This window comes from Mustela putorius, unplaced genomic scaffold, assembly GCF_011764305.1.
Source record: "Mustela putorius furo isolate JIRA1106 unplaced genomic scaffold, ASM1176430v1.1 tig00004007_pilon_pilon_pilon, whole genome shotgun sequence".
In the NCBI taxonomy this organism is placed as follows: Eukaryota; Metazoa; Chordata; class Mammalia; order Carnivora; family Mustelidae; genus Mustela; species Mustela putorius.
The window spans coordinates 2,019,334-2,035,474 of NW_025422145.1; the positions used below are offsets into that span (position 1 = coordinate 2,019,334).

General features: G+C 57.8%; 1 protein-coding gene across 3 annotated transcripts in view; it reads right to left on the reverse strand.

Annotated features, from left to right (window-relative positions):
• Positions 1–422: 422 nt before the first annotated feature.
• XYLT1 (xylosyltransferase 1) overlaps positions 423–16,141 on the reverse strand; it is a 299,030-nt gene continuing 283,311 nt past the window's right edge. For all 3 annotated transcript variants that reach the window (XM_004750961.2, XM_045071917.1, XM_045071918.1), the window contains 2 exons: positions 11,553–11,886; positions 423–6,351 (listed from right to left, as the gene is read on the reverse strand). In XM_004750961.2, coding sequence (XP_004751018.2) covers positions 6,029–6,351; positions 11,553–11,886 — 657 coding nt within the window. In that variant the 3' untranslated portion in view covers positions 423–6,028. The remainder of the gene's footprint in view (positions 6,352–11,552; positions 11,887–16,141) is intronic.

Genomic DNA, 16,141 nt, shown 5'->3' on the forward strand with positions numbered 1-16,141 from the left:
GGCCACAGCTGGGCGCGAGGACATCTGGGAAACGTGGTCTAGCTGTGAGGTGAGGAGGAAACATGTTGGCTACACGCCCAGCCCGCTGGGCAGAGAGAACCGTTCGCTGCGTTAAATAGCAGTCCTTCCTGGCTGGCCTGGAATTACCCAAGACTCTGAAACCATGCACTTTCACCTCAACCAGGGGAACCGTGTACAGGAGGCTCCCGCAGTAACGTCCCTGAGCGGAGACTGCAGGCCGGATCAGGGAGTGTGTCCAGACCCTCCAGCTTTTCCTGGGAGTCCCAGCTCGGTCCTGGGGTCCAGGCATTCCGTCCCTCGTTCGGATGACGGATTCGGTAATCCCCCAATGGAGGCAGGAAGAGAGCACCGGATTTCGTAAAGATGCAGGATACTGCTGAAGAGAAGCCATACAGCCACTGTTCCATAAAGACAGTATTTTTTTTTTTTTAATTTTAAAATTCTGCATCTGAAAACACAGTATGACAGAAAGCATCGCTATACACCTGCAGTGTTTTTGGTATGATACAGGATTTAATACATCCACTGTTTTCTGCAAAAAATTTTGCTTTGTCAGACAAACAAACTCCCCTAGACAAAAAAAAAATACAGCTAAGGCACAATTTTGTTGTTTTTCTGCTAAATGAAGATACAGAAAAGGTGCAAAAATGGGTGGCTAGTGCAATCGCTTCCGAGAGACACAGTCTGCCTCGAGGGAAAGCGTTCGTAGGACCGAAATTTTGATGACTAGTCAATTTCAGATAGTTCAATCTCTTAAAATACTCCTTTAAATAAATAGCAAAATATCTACATCTTCCAGTGTGTGCCATTGGAATTCTCTTTTTTTAAACTTTATTTACAGATTTTTTTTTAAATCAATACATTACAAAATAGTTCTGTACAGTTTTATGCATATCATGATCTATAACAAAATAGTTATTTTTAAAAACTATATCACCACATGTCTTTGAAAAAAAATGGGGGGACAGTAATAACTTATTGTGAGGCCTCTAAAAATACCCAAAACGAACACTACTGACAACATAATATTAAAAACGAAAAAGACGACAGAGAAAGGACTCTAAGGACGGTTGCGCTCGATTCCAGTGAATTTCCTGCGGAAACCCTGGGGAGTTGTCTTTGGCCTCCGACGGGACCTGGAGCGACGGACCTCGGGCGTGCGATCCCTCTGAGGACAGGCCCCATCCGCTGGGGTATGGAACGCTCTCCCTTTCCAGGCAGGAAGGACCGAGAGGGAAGGAGAGAAACTCTCCTGATTTACCCCTGGACGAAGTCCCCCAAGTCCCCAAGCCTGGGGGGGGGAGTGGGCGGGAGGACAGGAGGGCAGGTGCTCACCCCCCGCGGGGACGGAAGCCACCCGGGGCCTCGGCAGTGTGCACGACAGCGACAGCGTGCTGCACCCGTGGCAGACGCCAGCCCGCTGGCCCGGCGGGAACTCCCCAGCCTTCGTTTTACCCAGAGGAACGACAGGAGGGTATTTTTTAAAAAGACGACAAGTAGAAGCCATTTCTTGTAGCGTCTGCAGCCTACAGAGGGGCAGCCCCTGGCGGCGGAGGTTGCCGTGAGAGCGCCAGGAGACTCTCTCTTCCAGGATGTTGGTGGAAGTCGGAGGGAGGGCAGTCAGCTTTCCAAAAATAATGTTAAGGCCACATTTCAAAAAGGAGAAACCGAATAAGGCTTTTGGGGGTCGGGGGGAACAGGGGAGGCGAAGCAGGAGGGAGTGAAATGAGGGATGTTGCAGAGGTGGGGCGCGCAGGGTGGCAGAACCTGCTCTCCTGGGGGCTGCGGGCAGAGGCAGGAGGAGTGTTCCCAGCCGGAGGGAGGGGTGGGGCGGGGAGGGCGGCTTCTTCCCTGCGTGGGGCTTGGGGAGGACAGAACCAAAGACCGTGTGAGGGGCGGACAGAGGCGGCGCATGAAAGCACTCCCTGGTCCTAAGCGGGGTCTGTACAGTATCTGGTTTGCCAGGTAACCCGAAACAGAAAAAGAACCAAACTTCAGAGAGAGAGAGAACCCGACACAGAGAGGGAAACAGAGAGAGAGAAATTTGCATAGATTGTATGTTCAAGCCAGCACGTTTGGGACACAGAATTATCCCCCCGCCCCAGGTAAACTTCTCAGCAGACACGATGAGGTAGCGCCTGTGTGAGACCCACGGGCAGAGTAAGGTGCCCGAGCGCAGGAGGGCGTCCGGGGCCAGCACAGCTCGGACACGGCGTCCCGAACGGGTGCCAAGATGGTGGCTCAGACCTGGGACTTGGAGGGAGGCGGGGCTGTGGATACACCCGTCCTCCCCAGACCGGGCCTCCTCACCACCCCCTGGGCCCGTGGGAATTCTGGAAGGTGTGGGCTTCCTTAGGACACGTCTCCAAATTCTTTTTCTTCTTTTTTTTAAGCACCGTCTTGGGACCAGGACCACTTCCCAAGCCAGTTCTCCTGGGACACCTCTCCGCGCGACCTTCTCCCCCTGGGCGGAATGACAGGTAAGAGGTTCCTGTTCTTGCTTCCGCGTGATCTGCGAAGAGCTAGAGTTTTTGCCCCTTCCTAGCGGTGGCTCATTTCCTCCATCAGGGCATGGTCTGACCTCTTGGTAAACCATCTCCTGCGAGCAGGGGTGGCTGGCGGCACACAGGATGGATGAACTGTGGAAATGCTCTTGGCCCACACTCAGAACCAAAAAAACCCCCACAAAACCAAACCAAACCCAAACCAACACCACTGCTGCCACTTAATAGTCAGATTTCTGGATCTCCGGCTTCCTTTACCAAATAGGAAGATTCTGCAGGCGCACGGGCAGCCGAGACGCTGTCTTTGGATGGGCTGTGCACCCCGCTACTCCTTCCTGTCTCACGCCAAGCACATTAGTGTTGGCTACTCCTACCCTAGAGGGTGGCTTTGACCTGGCAGGGCCTGGCCAACAGCTGTGCCTAGTGTGCCCGCCCCCCTTGAGTGCTTGTGCCCTGAGTCCCCGGCGGGCTCGGCTGCGTAGACCGTCTTGAGGAAGGCCTCCCTCCCGCAGCTCCTTATCTCTACTGGGCACCTCCCTGGCAAAGAGATGGAGGTTCCAGCCCGTGTCCTCCTCGTCCCTGTGCACCGGGAGCCAGGAGGAAGCCTGTCCGCCCAACCGAGGACGTGCTCAGGAGCTGCAGCTGCTTTGTGGGGGCTTGTGGGGTCTTGATCGTCCCGAGTGCACTGGCCTCTGAGACGTTAAACTAGCAAGGGGGAGACGAAGCTGGGAGGGCTCGTGATCTGACCAGGAAGGTCTTTTTCCAAAGCGAGGGAAGGGCCTCCTTCTTAAACATGGGGTCTGGGCGCTGCTCGTGTCCTCGAGGGAGACTGCTTGTGCCTGACCTGGGCCGTGGGACTCAGGCAGACAGGCTGCCCCCCGAGCATCCCTGGACAGGCCGGCTGGGACATCACAGCAGGTGCTACAGCCTCCCGAATGCTTCCTTCTACCCAGGCTGCCCCCAGGCACCCGGTCGGTGAGCCAGGGCGAGACTTCAGGCTGTCACTAGGGTTCGTCTCCTGTGCTTGGGTCCAGCCGCCCGAGCTCCCGGCTGCCTGACCCAGCGGCCTTTCAGGGCTCCCTCCCTCTCAGGCAGATACAGCGCGGCCGTTAATGTGTCCCCGGGGAAACCTCACCTTCTCACCAATCCTCCTGGCCTTTGTTTGGAATTCTTCTTTTTTTTAATAGTAAAGTTATTCCCTGGTCCGAAGACAGAAGTCTTTAAAGAAACACTGGGTAGGACTGGCTGACTTCCTTGCCGTGAGCTGAGGGGCCGGTGGGGATGCTGCCAGGAGTAGACCGTCTCTGCTGGTTCTGGGGGTGAGGGTGGGCCATGCCGGTGGGTGCAGGTGGGCCCCAGGGAGGGGTCTGCAGGCACACCGGACCCAGGCCTGAGCCCTGCACAGGACACCGTGGAAACCACGGGACTCCTGGCGAGGAGGGTGATGAGGAAGGCTCCCTGGGTGGGCTGGGGCAGGAGGCGGCGGCCAGGCCTCTGGGCACCTAGAGTTTGCACGTTCATTGAGCGACGATCGCCCTTTCTCAGCAAGCGCCCCTGAGGTCCCCGGCGCCCCTGTGACATGGGTAGCTCTGGGCTCCATGTGACCACGCCCCCTCCTGCTGCAGTGGCGCGCTCTGCCGCCCAGGCTCGGAGGCAGGCTCTGCAGTGGGCAGCGGGAACGGCTCAGGAACCCCAACCCCCCAGGACCGCACGACCTGCCAAGGCTCCCACCCTGCTTGAGCAAAAGGTAAGGCTCCGGGGTCCCCCGGGGGACCCTGCTTTCGGCCAGCAGATGCTGGTGCAAGCATTCTCCTCGTGATGTCCAGCACCCCTGCTTTCCTCTGAGGGCATGAAGAGTGCAGAGCAGACAGGAGAGACAGACACTGCGGACAGAGAGGGAGGCAGGGAGGGCGAGGAAGGGGGGGCCTTTCGTGAATGAAGGCGGCTTCAGTTAGTAAGAGACGTAACTGACCAGCTGCAAAAGCAGCACCTACTCATTAGTCATTGACTAAAACATAAATAATAAATACTGAAAGTGTCCCTCCTCCGGCCCCTCTGTGGCCCACAGGACATGCGGGCGGGCAGGGCAGGGGCTCTGGGGTGAGCGCACGGTGGGGGTGCTATGGTACCTTCATACCCGTGCTGCCCGGAAACACGAGGACGGGCTCCCCGGGGCAGGACAGTTGGCAGCTGGGGCCGGTCTTGGCCAAGGAAAGCCTCTCCTGGGAGGAGTGGGGGGCTGGAATCGGAGAAGGAAGGGGTCTCAGGTTGGGTTCTCCAGCGGAGCGGGGCTGGCCCTCCGAGGCACACAGCAAGGTCACGGTGCAGGGATCTGGCAACTCAAGTACTTGGAAGAATGCTGTTGGTGAGGTTTGAGCCGATCGGATGCTCAAGCTTCCAGCTTTCCTGCTGCACAGCAGAGGGGCCCACTGGCACCTCTGAGAAGGAAGGGCGTGAATTTGAACACCAAATCTGAAATGCCTGTCCTGGAGGCGAGAAGCCTGGTCCCTCCCCAACCCCCACCCTGGAATGGGGGTGGGGGGCATTCCCAAGGTTGGGTGGGCTTCCCCTCCATGCGGAAGGCCTCAGGCCGGAACAGGTATTGCTAGGCTATTTGGCTCAGGAGTTGGGTCCCAACCATCTGAGTTTCATGGCCACGGGCCCCAGAGTTCTCCTTGTCCAAGACCCACGAGGTCATGGTCTTGGTCCCCCAGCATCTGCACAGATGCTCAGATACCTGAGCCTCATTGCCTTTCTGTAGCCTTGTGGGGCAGTCTGGGAGCGAGGCTGGCCCGGAACGCAGACTGCGGGGAACCTCGGCCACGTCCCATCAAAAAGCCCTCCTGCTTATCTAGCTAGTAAGGAGGCTGACTTGCCGGACAAGGGCTGATGGAAGGCTCACCCCGTGCCCTTCCCCTCCAGGGGCAGGAAGATGAGCCCTAGGGCAGGGCTGGAGGTCATGCCCAGGGTCTGGGCAGTGCTCTTCACAGGCAGTTCTGTGGAGCCCTTGGGTTCGGGAGGAGACTCAGGAGGCGCCCTGGGCAAAGGGACCGCCCGGTTGGCTTAGCTTTGACAAAGAACCTCACCCTCCCCAGCTTCAACCCGAGCAGCCTGGATGTCAACCACACCTTGAACTTCTACCTCCAACTGCGCTTTGTAAACAGAATTCTGCTCAAAAGAAAAGTTGGAGAATCACTTGACTGGGGGGATTGCATCACCGCGGGGGAGGACAAGGAACCTGGAGGCTTCGAGGGCCAACCAGAAGAGGTAAGACGGCCCCGGGGCTGCGCACTCCTCGCCCCCCCGAGAGCCTGGGGGGGGGGGGGACGGGCAGGTCGTTGGCAGGAGCTGCCTTGACCTCCGCACCTTCCTGTCCATCGTTCTGTAGCCGGGAGAGCCCCTCTCACAAAAGGCACCCCGGCAGCAGGGGCCAGGGGCCGGGCGCCACCAGCCCTTGGGCTGCTTTCTCTCTGACATCCGCTGTGGCCCACACGCGCCCGGTGCTACCTGAGCCGGCCATCAGGTTTGACAGCCCCCAGCTCGGACTTGGGGTCAGGGCTGGAGGAGCTCCAGGCGGTCTGGCTGCAGGGCTGCATGACGGGGCAGGCTGTGGGGCCCGTGGCGCAGACATCCATGGCGGTCCACATGCCCCCCACCAGCGAGTCCAGCCAGCGCTCCAGTCCTGCGCCCGTGGAGGCCGCGTTCCTCCGGGCCTGCTCCACCTGGGCCGGGCTGATGGGCAGGCTGAGGACGGGGTTCAGGCTCTGGAAGCTCTGCTCCATGTAGGCGCTGCGCGGGGGCCCGTTGTGCAGCTTCAACGCCTCCTCTGAAAGCCACAGAGAAGGAGGAGTGGTCAGGAGAGTCCCCAAGCAGGCACCGCCCGCGGGCCTCTTGGCCGTTGGGGGACACTATCCTGCACAGTGGCCGCAGCCCCACCGCACAGACGAGGACCCGGCCTGCGGGGACACTCCTCCCACAGCCACAAGCCTCCCCCCACCCCCCCGGTGCAGGGCAAGGTCCACTCATCTGTCCCCAGAGCAGTCCACACTGTCTGTCCATTCATTCTCGCACGACATTTTCGGCACCGACTTGATCCAAGGCATTTGTTCAACACATACTTGCTAAAACTCCCTCTTCGAGGCATTCACTTATTCACTGGACGAAGCTACAAGGCCAGGCCAGGCCCCACTCCACCCCCCGGAGTGAGCAGATGGAAGATTACAGCCCTGCACGAGGAGACGGAGGACGAGCCCTAGAGCAGGTTGTTGCAGCCGGTGCTCAGGAGCCCGGGTGGACTGCACGGGGCGGACTCAGAGCAAGGGCTGCGCACGCTGCGGCCCTCGGGCCAGGGGTGGCCAGCCGGGTGGGGTAAATCAAGCTGCGTTAGGACACAAGCTGTGCCTCTTGGCGGACCTGCTGTCCGCAGCCAGTTCTGCCGCCAATGCGCTGCGAAGCCCTTGTGTGGCCCGCAAAGCAGGGAAGCTTTACTGTGTGGCCCTTTACAGTAAAAGCTTGCTGCCCGCCTGGAGCCAGAGGGGACCAAGGATGTTTATTTTGGATGAGGGGGTAAGGGAGACCTTACAGAGGTGCCTCCTGAGCGGAGTGCTGGTTCATGAGACCAGGGAAGCCGCAAGCAGATCATGGCAAACAGAATTCTGCGAAGCAAAGCCTCATTAAAGGGCTTTCTCCAAATCAGCTAATGAGAATTGGAGCCAAGGCTGGAGTCTGGGTCTGTGGACGCACCTCCACCGACTCTTACCAGCCCAGCTCTGCCGAGCGGCACCTCCCGTGTGAGCCCGTGGGCGGCTGCCAGGGCTCCTGGGTCGGGGTCCCCAGGGCTCACATCCCTGATGTGTGGCTTCAGACGACAACACCGGGTGCCTGCTTTCCTGGACCGTCAGAGAAGTGCAGTACTGAGTACCTCAGAGCTCGATGATGGTCCCTGTGCTGATTTCTAGTAAGTGCTTACAGTGGCGCCTGGCGTTAGTATCCAAGCTGACCTCTACCACTCAACACAAAACCCCAATAATCCAGCTAGAAGTGGGCAGAAGCCATACGGAAAGACGCTCACCGTCCCTCAGCGTCAGGGACGCACAGACCAGAACGGCGCCTGTGAGAACGGCGAGAATTCGAAAGACAAGAAGCAACCAGTGTTGGTGAGGACACGGAGCAAGGGGGACCCTCGCACACGGCTGGTGGGGACACGAGCTTGCTGTGGAAGACGGTGTGCAGGGGCCTTGGATGGTTCAGAACGAGCGCCCCTGGGCTCCAGCCACCGCTACTGGGTGTTCCCCTGAGACTGTGGACGTGCTAACCCGCGGTTGACTGCGATGTTGACGACAACAGCCAACTACGGAGGCGGCCCTAGGGTCCCTCACAGCTGAGCGGGTAAAGAAGATGTGGTGTAGACAGTGGGACAGGCACAGGGTACCAGTACTCCACACAAACCAGAATGGGACCTTGCATCTAACATCAACGTGGACAAAAAACAGAGGGGCTAATGCTAATGGAATTAAGTCAGAGACAAATACCACAGGATCTCACTCACGTGGCCTTTAAGAAACAGACTCTTAGATGCAGCGAACTGGTGGTTGCCAGAGGGGAGGTGGGCGGCAGGAGGGGCGCTAGAGGGGACGGGCGTTCGGAGCACGCGCGCGAGGAGTGCTGGGGTGTGAGGAGTTGCTGAGTCACGGCGTCGTGTGCCCGAAACCACACGCGACCGCGCGTGACCTATCCCGTACGCACACGGCGCCCGGCCAAGACTGATGCTTGGAGAAGTTCAGCCAGAATGGTTACGGCTGGTGTTCTTAGTACTCAACCCTGTACACGCACAGAGCCGCAGGTCTGGCGTTATCATCCCCATTTTGCAGATGGGGAACGGGTGGCGATCTCACCAGACCGATCTGGGGTTAAGCCCGGGCCCGGCCGAGTCCAGTCTACTTCCTAGGGCTGATGGGGGAAGCAGGAAGTGCACACATCTGGGCTGATGGGGAAGAGCTCGCTGTTGTGGCGAAGTTCCCTCCTGTTGCCTCTTTCGTTGCCAAACGCAGGAAGAGATTGTGAAAACCTACCGGCCGCCGACCTGGGTGAGCCTGGGTTTTAGCGGGTCAGCTCTGGCTCGGGTGAGAGCGCGAGGGCTCGTAGGACAGTGTGGCACTCAGAAACACTTCCCGTTCCCGGGCCGGCGGCTGTCCCCCTCGGGGGCAACCAGGACAGCGCCAATAATCCGCACCCGGTTTTCGAGTATGTGCGGTCCTGAGCGGGGTTCGAGGAGGAGGAGGAGGACCACGGCCCCGCCCTTCTCAACGCCGCTGGAGGAATGAACCTGCCTTCTAAACCCGGCCCCGGGCCGCCTCTCCCTGATGCTGGCAGGGGCGTGGGCAGCTCCCGGACCGCCTGTCTGAGGACAGAGCCTGTTTCTCGAGCAGGTTCTGCCTTGTCCATCAGGGAGCCTCAGTCCCTCCACATGGGCAGAGCTGGCAGTGGGGAGCTACCCGCACCCACAGAAGGCTGGCCACGCAAAGAGAAAGGAGCAGCTAACAAGCATCTGAACGCTGGGAGCCAAATATTGTGGCTGATGCAGAAAACCCTTATGAAAAATGAGGTTAATGTGGGAAATGCTATTACAGCACCAGCCCGTGATGCTCGCCTCTATAATTAAATTTTCCTCAATTCCACCTCATCAGATTTCTTGAGATTACCAGGGACGCATCGATAGCAAATTACTCTTGATGCATCATTTTACAAATTGCATGGCTCCCACCTTCATGTTCCTGTCACTGGAACATCGTTAACGGACTCAGTCACTGACGGCGATGGGGGCCGCTCCCGGCGGGGCAGGATGACCCCGGCTCCTCCTGGGCAGGGGGAGGAAGAGCCGTGCCATCTTCAGAAACTCCAAGGAGAGGAAAAGAAAAAAAAAAACCTGGAAAAATCAGGACCCAGTGAATGGCCCCAGGGTTTCTCCCCCTGGAGTGGAGGACTGCTCCTTTGTCCGGCTGACAGGTGTATCTGGAGCGAAGAGGTTCTTTCTGTCTCCCTCCTCTGCGTCTGGCTTGGGGACTCTCAGGGATGCTAAGGCCGGGAACCGCGTTGGAGAGCACTTGAGGCCCAGCTGGTACAGGAGGGGTCTTCTGGCTGCTTCCCGGGGGTGGGGGGGAAGGGGGAGCGACTTCCACCTTGAGAAAACATGAGGGATCTTCCTGCCTGCTCAGCCCAGAGACGTAGCAGAGGCCAACAGAGTTCACGTCGCACCGCCCCCCACCCCTGTTCGAATTCCTGGCGGCCCCTCCCCATGTCTCTGTCCCCCAGTCCTTGTGTCACTAGTCAAACGGCACCCAGACCCAACTCTCTTTACCCAACGGAGGCCGTAAGGTGTTTCTGGCTTCTGGGTTTCTGTTACATGTAGACAAACAGTTCCAAATACCAAGAGACTCAGAAATCCTGTTTCTAGGAAACTGTTTAGGGCTGAATCTGTACGGGCACAGACAATCTGAGATTCAAAAACCTTTGCACTGCTGTCCGGAACACCACCACCAACAGAAGAAGCTGTGTGTGCTCGAGGGGCGACAGATGAATTCTGGGTCCTTAACCCAACGGAACAGGAAGAAGCAGACACACGGACTCGGACAAGTCCAAAGAGCAAGTTTCATGACAGAACGTATCACTCCATTGTCAAAAATCACCCGTTGTGTGTTCATGTTTATGCTTTGGAAGCCTCCAGAAACCGCCAGAAGGATGAACACCAAAGTTTTGACGGCGGTTCCCCTGGGAGGTAGGACTGAGTGGAGAGGAAGACGTTCCCAGTGATCAGAGGAGGACCCAGAAAAATGAAGTAAACTCTTCCTGTGAGAAGAGAAAAAGACGGCGGCGCCGACCTGCGTCTCTCCGGCCCTCCGTGCCCAGCGGGAACCCTCACCCTGGTTTCGCACCAACGACTCTTTTCCCCATGGGTTTCTACGAACACGAGAACCCTGAAGTCAGGAACTGCTGGCTTGGCCTGCTTCTGAATTTAAATGTGCGCACCCTCGTTTCGACTTCTTCGGTGATCTGCCCCCCTCAGTGTCATGCTGCAGAGACTCCCGCAAATCAGCGCGCGGAGGCGAGCGGCGCTGGTGTTCCGGCCATGCCGAGCTCCGTGTCTGGACAGACCTCACCAGTGTTCAGCCGTCCGAACGAGGGCATCGGGGCCGCTCCTGGTTTGGGGCCATTAGGAACAATTCCGCTCTAGGTCTGCATGGGTCTGCGGGTCCGTGGGGCATCCACGGAGCCCTGGGACTTCTGTGTGGCACAGGGGCCGCGCTAAGCCATTTTCCAAACCCGCTTTATCACTCTGCGTCCCCCCCAGCAGGAGCTGGACGGCTGTTCTCCGGCCCTCTGCCGTACGATACTGTCCAACCTCGGAACATCTCTCCGCGGTAGTGTGAAGTGGGACCTCGTTTTGCTTTCCATTTGCATTTCTCTTATTATTCATGAGGCTGAGCAGCTTTTTATGTGTGTGTGGGCCATTTATGTTCTTTTTTCTCTCTCTCCTTTGTAGCAGGAGTTGGCAATCCTTTTTTTTTTTTTTTTTTTACAAAGGGCCAGATAATAAATATTTTTGGGATTTGTGGGCCATGCAATCTGTGTCACAATTCCTTAGCGCTGCCATTCTGGTCCCAAGGAAACCATAAATGGTCTGTCAATGAACGTGTGTGGCTCCTACTTTAATTACTGTTTTTTAAAAAGTAAGATACTGAGTGAAACTGGGTATGTTTCCTATCTTGTCTTAAATACGATTAGGGCTTTCTGGAAGTCCAGTGGGAGAGCAGGTAATAATCAGATACTAAGAGATGACATTGCCTCAGCGTACAAGTGGAAAACGGGAAGGTCCTCTACGCTAACAGGCAGGGGAAGCACAGAGTGGGGAGCACTGTTCTCCGAGGCAGCCTCCGTGCCCCACATGTGAGCAGCACGGACCTGAGGAGGAGGACCCCAGGGACCCCCAGGATGGACTATCTCCCCCGCAGAGACGCCGGGAGCACTCACCTGGTCTGATAGGCTGCCTGTTGGAGAAGGTCAGCGGAGCAACGAGGAATTTGGTCTCTGCGACTGGCACCCAGTGGTGAAGAATTTTCACTGTCCAGACCCCAGGCCTCAGGGGCAAGTTCAGAGGGGGCTTGTAGTGGGTGAACTCGGCAGTGGATTCAATCAGGATGTCATAGGTGGCTGCGATGATGTTGACGGGGTCCACCCAGATGACAGTCACGGTGACGTTGGGGCCCTTCCCCCACTTCTGCATGCCTACGGGCTCGTCCATGGGCCCCAGGAGACCCCCAAAGTTGCGGAAGAGCCGCTCCTTGGCATCCCAGTCAGTGCCGACCTGAAACATGAGAGCGAGACCTCAATTCACTGGTCCCTGAGAGAGACCTAAAATCCTGCTTGTAACACTGCATACACCCATTTTACAGATGAAGAAACTGAGGCTCCCGGTAGTTACCTGCCCAAGACTGTGCACGCACTAGTAAGCAGAAGATCTGGGATTAGGACCTGGTCTGGGGGATTACAAGGCCTGTGGTCCATTCATTAACCCTTAGGGCTCCTGGACCTGACACACGGTTAGTGCTTCAGAAAGAAAACCTACCACGCACTGAATGAATGAACAAATGCTGGCTGGCAGGCCAGCAGGTACAGCTAGTGCTCAGCCTTCGGGTACCGGCATTTCGTGTATGTTCTGAACTACAAGAGGCTCTCTCAGCCCCTCCTATCATGGCCAGGAGTCCACATGGCTTTCCTAGGAAGACCTAGTTATGCCCTCCCTACAGCACTCAGAGCTAGACCTCAGGGTGCGGGGGCCTGTACGAGCCATTCTTCCTGCCGGCTGGCCGGCGTGCACATCTCCGACTTGCTAGGAGTCTGCTCGTGGCTTGTCTGCAGCGTACGTCTGGCCAGGAGCCAGGAAGACCTTGTGAATCGTCCTCTCACTGCTTAGTGCCCCCACGGCTGGCGTCACTGAGCTTTGCGGGTGCCTAGCACGATGCCTGGCACACAGCAGGGCTCCGTATCCATGGACTCAGCGAGTGAAAGACTCGACAGAAACGATCGGACCCAATACTGAGCTCTGCCACCCCTTTCCATCAGTTTACACGAGGGGTCTGGTCACCCAGGAGGCTTCAGTGTTTCTGAAGACCCAGCACATGTGGGCACACGGGCAGCAGATGACAAACACACTCGAAGGCTCGCCTGTTCCCGTGGTCTCTCCACGACCAGCCTCTTGGGTGCGTGTGTGCAGGTCGGGGTACGGGGCCCTCCGTACGGAGCCAGCGGCGGTGGCTGGCGCTCTGTTCTTGCTGTGAACTCCCGCGTCTGTTCTTTCTCTGGGGCTCGTGTTCACCCCGCGCTTACCGTGGGGCTGGCACAGCGCCGAGCGCTTCGAGGCACCGGCCTGCATGACTCACTCAGCTCCGCGAAGGGGGACCTCATCATTGTCCTCATGTCACAGATGAGAACACCGAGGCTCAGAGCACGTAGGTCCCCTGCTGTGGCCGGTGAGGGGCCCCCAGAGGCTGTGTTCTTGCCCGCTCTCTTGTGTTAACCTCTCGTTCATCTGATGCCCATGTGCCCGGCGCCTGCTGTCGCCCGGGGCCCCACGGTGCGCTCCGTGGTCCGTCTTTAGACAGCCGCTTTCAAACGGGGACGCAGCCGCTGTCCCAGGGAGGGGGCTGAGGCAGGGACTGCGGCAACGTTTCTGCAGGGGCCCCCTGGGGCCGGCGGCCTCGTGGCAGGAAGGGACCGGACGGAACTGAGTGAAGAAACGCACGTGGGCGTGAGCAGGATTCCAGCCACGGCCTCCGAGTCTCGGTGAGGTCACTGAGACAACCCAGTCCTGTCCCTTCCCTACGTGCAACCCTCTTCAGCACCTCAGGATTCTCAAGCCTGATCTCTGTCACCTCATCCTGTGAGGTCTGGTCCCTTTTGGTCCCGCTTCATCTCAACCCCTCCTCCTCCTCTCCACTCAGCCCTGCTCCGCGCGTCCGTGAGGACGGCGCGCTCTCGTCTCTGACCCTCCGTTAGTTCCTGGCCTTCGGGCTGGGACAGTCTTCCTGTCCCCTCCCTCCTCCCGGCCAGCTCCTGCTCCTCGGGCAGAGCTCAGCCAAGGTGTTGCCTCCGCTCGGGAGTCTTCCCTGGTTACAGGCACCACCGAGGTGCTTCTCCGAGGATTCGCCCACGGCGGGCTTTTCTGTGTGCAGTATTACAACTGAATTTATGCTGTCCCTTTCCTTAGCTCAGGACGGTCCACTCCATGAGGAGAGGGACTGCATCTGGCTGGCTGACCCCTGGATCTCTAGTATCTCTAACACCTAAAGCACAGTGAGCTTGCTCAGGTGCTCAGTCGCTCCTTCCATCCGTCCGTCCGTCCACCCACCCTCTAGACGCATCATGAACGATTAGGGGCTGAGCACACGGACATCCCTGTGCCCGAGGTCCATCCCCTGTGGACATCCCCTGTGCACACGGACTTCCCGCAGATACTAACAAGTGGAGGAATGGTCCCAAAACGAGGGCTCCTTCTTAAAGAAGGGCTTTGTGACCAGTTAGGGGAGGACACTTGGCAACAGTATCCTTGGCAATTCTCTGAGGTCTGAGCTCTAAAAGCGAGACAGCCCAGGTGGAAGCTGGGTAGAGCAGCTGGCAGCAGAGAAGCTGGATCTCATTTCCAATCCTAGGAGAGTGAGTGGAAGGCTCGCTGCCACCCCCAAGCGCGAGCAGGGCTGGGGCTGCCTGAGGTGGGGGGGCCCAGATGCTGTCACACCCTCTGGGGCTTTGAGATCTTCTCACAGACTCACTGCAAGTGCACAACCACTTACTACACAATGATCACTAATCACATCATGACCATGTTCAAGGTTACCACGTCGCTCCCCAACTTCAAACCCACAAACAGTCTCTCACTGCATTGAAAATACAACCTGAGTTTTTCTCCCGAGCCTTCAAGCTCGCTCACGATCTACACCATTCCCTCAGACCTCTTTTCCACGGTCTTCCCTCTCAGTATGCTCCAGCCACACAGGCCTTGCTGCTCCTTGCGCGTGCCCAGATGCTTCCCAGAGCCTCAGAGCCTTTGCACATGCTTTTGTCGCTCTCTTCTCTCGGACTGCCCCAGCTCGCCCCGTCACCGGCTCTTTTACAGCTTCCCAAATGAATCCTCCCATTGAAAGTAGTCCCCAATGGCCTCTTCAACCCTCGGCAAAGACAGGAATGAAGTTTGATGTTCTTTATAATACTTGCCATTAGCTGAAATGCTTTTGTTCCTGTATTTGCTCATTCACAGGCTGACTGCCCCACCCGAACTACAATTCCATGGCAACGAGAGCCTGGACTGTGTAGTTCACCACGACCTCTCCTGCTCCCAGTATCTCATGAACATCTTTCCTGCAAGCCAGTAGCATGGGACTCCCGTGGGAGGGAGAAATCCATCTGAGCACTCAGCGACACTGGCCACCTGCTCGTGGCCAGGCCACCACGAGGGGATCCCCTGCGGTTCTTCCCTTTCCTCTTGTCTGACGGGACAGTGTTTGCCTTGAAAACTACAAGGACTTCAGAAAAAAGTGCGAAGTATAAAATTCAGGGCTACATGCATGCTGGTACTCTGCCAGAGATCTGGATGGTTCTCACCTCAAAACTGTCACCCCTACGGTAGGAGCCCTCACAGATCACTGCCAGAAGTGCCCCGTGACCCAACAGCTGGCTTATCAACAGGCAGCGCCCAGCCACCCGGCATCCATCTCGTTAATGGGACGTTAATGTCTTCAACTGGCCGCCTGGGGCCCCAGCGCAAAATCCAGCTGGGCTGCTGTCTGCCTGCCCCCCGACATTCACGGAGGCAGCTCCCATGGCGCCTTGGATCCCGCCAATCCACTTGGATCCTTCCCTGAAAATTGAAAATGGTGGCTTCACAAGAAACCCCCCTCCGGAGGGCAGAGCTGGGCCAGCTGGGACCATGGGCAGCTGGGGCGGGACTGGCACAGACTGCACAAGCGGCTCGAACAGGTCCCCCCTCCAACCCCACTCCCAGCCATTCAAGATACTCCGTGTTCTAAAACTACGCCGACTGCACGTCCCTAACCCAGCAGCCACACTCAACAGGGAGTGCCACGCTCCGGGGACCAATCACCCCCTCCAGCTGCTGGCTGAGATGGGGAAGGCCGGAGTCGGGTGCTGCAGTTCGGTAGGAGCCACCCCTCCCCAAGCTGGACCGGCTTCCCCTCCTGCACATTGGCCCCCGCCCCCCCAGTGTGTGCCATTCGGAAATCGTATCTGGCACCTCCAGATGCCATGTGCAGGGAATGCAGCGGTGACCAAGAGGGACATGGTCTCCGCTTTTTGGAGGACGGCTCACAAGTGGGAAGAGAAGTCAACAAGATGATTTTGCACGGTAAATGCTACGAAAATGACAGAACCAGTGCCAAGTGGAGACCGGAGCTCTTGCGGCATACGTGGGCGGCAGGGAGGGCTGCTTGGAGGGGGCGCCACTTGGATTTAGATCCGAATGACCAAAAAAAGCTGCCCATGTGGACACAGGAAGGGAAGTGTTTTAGACAGCTGGAGCAGCACCTGCCAAGAGACCTCCAGACCAG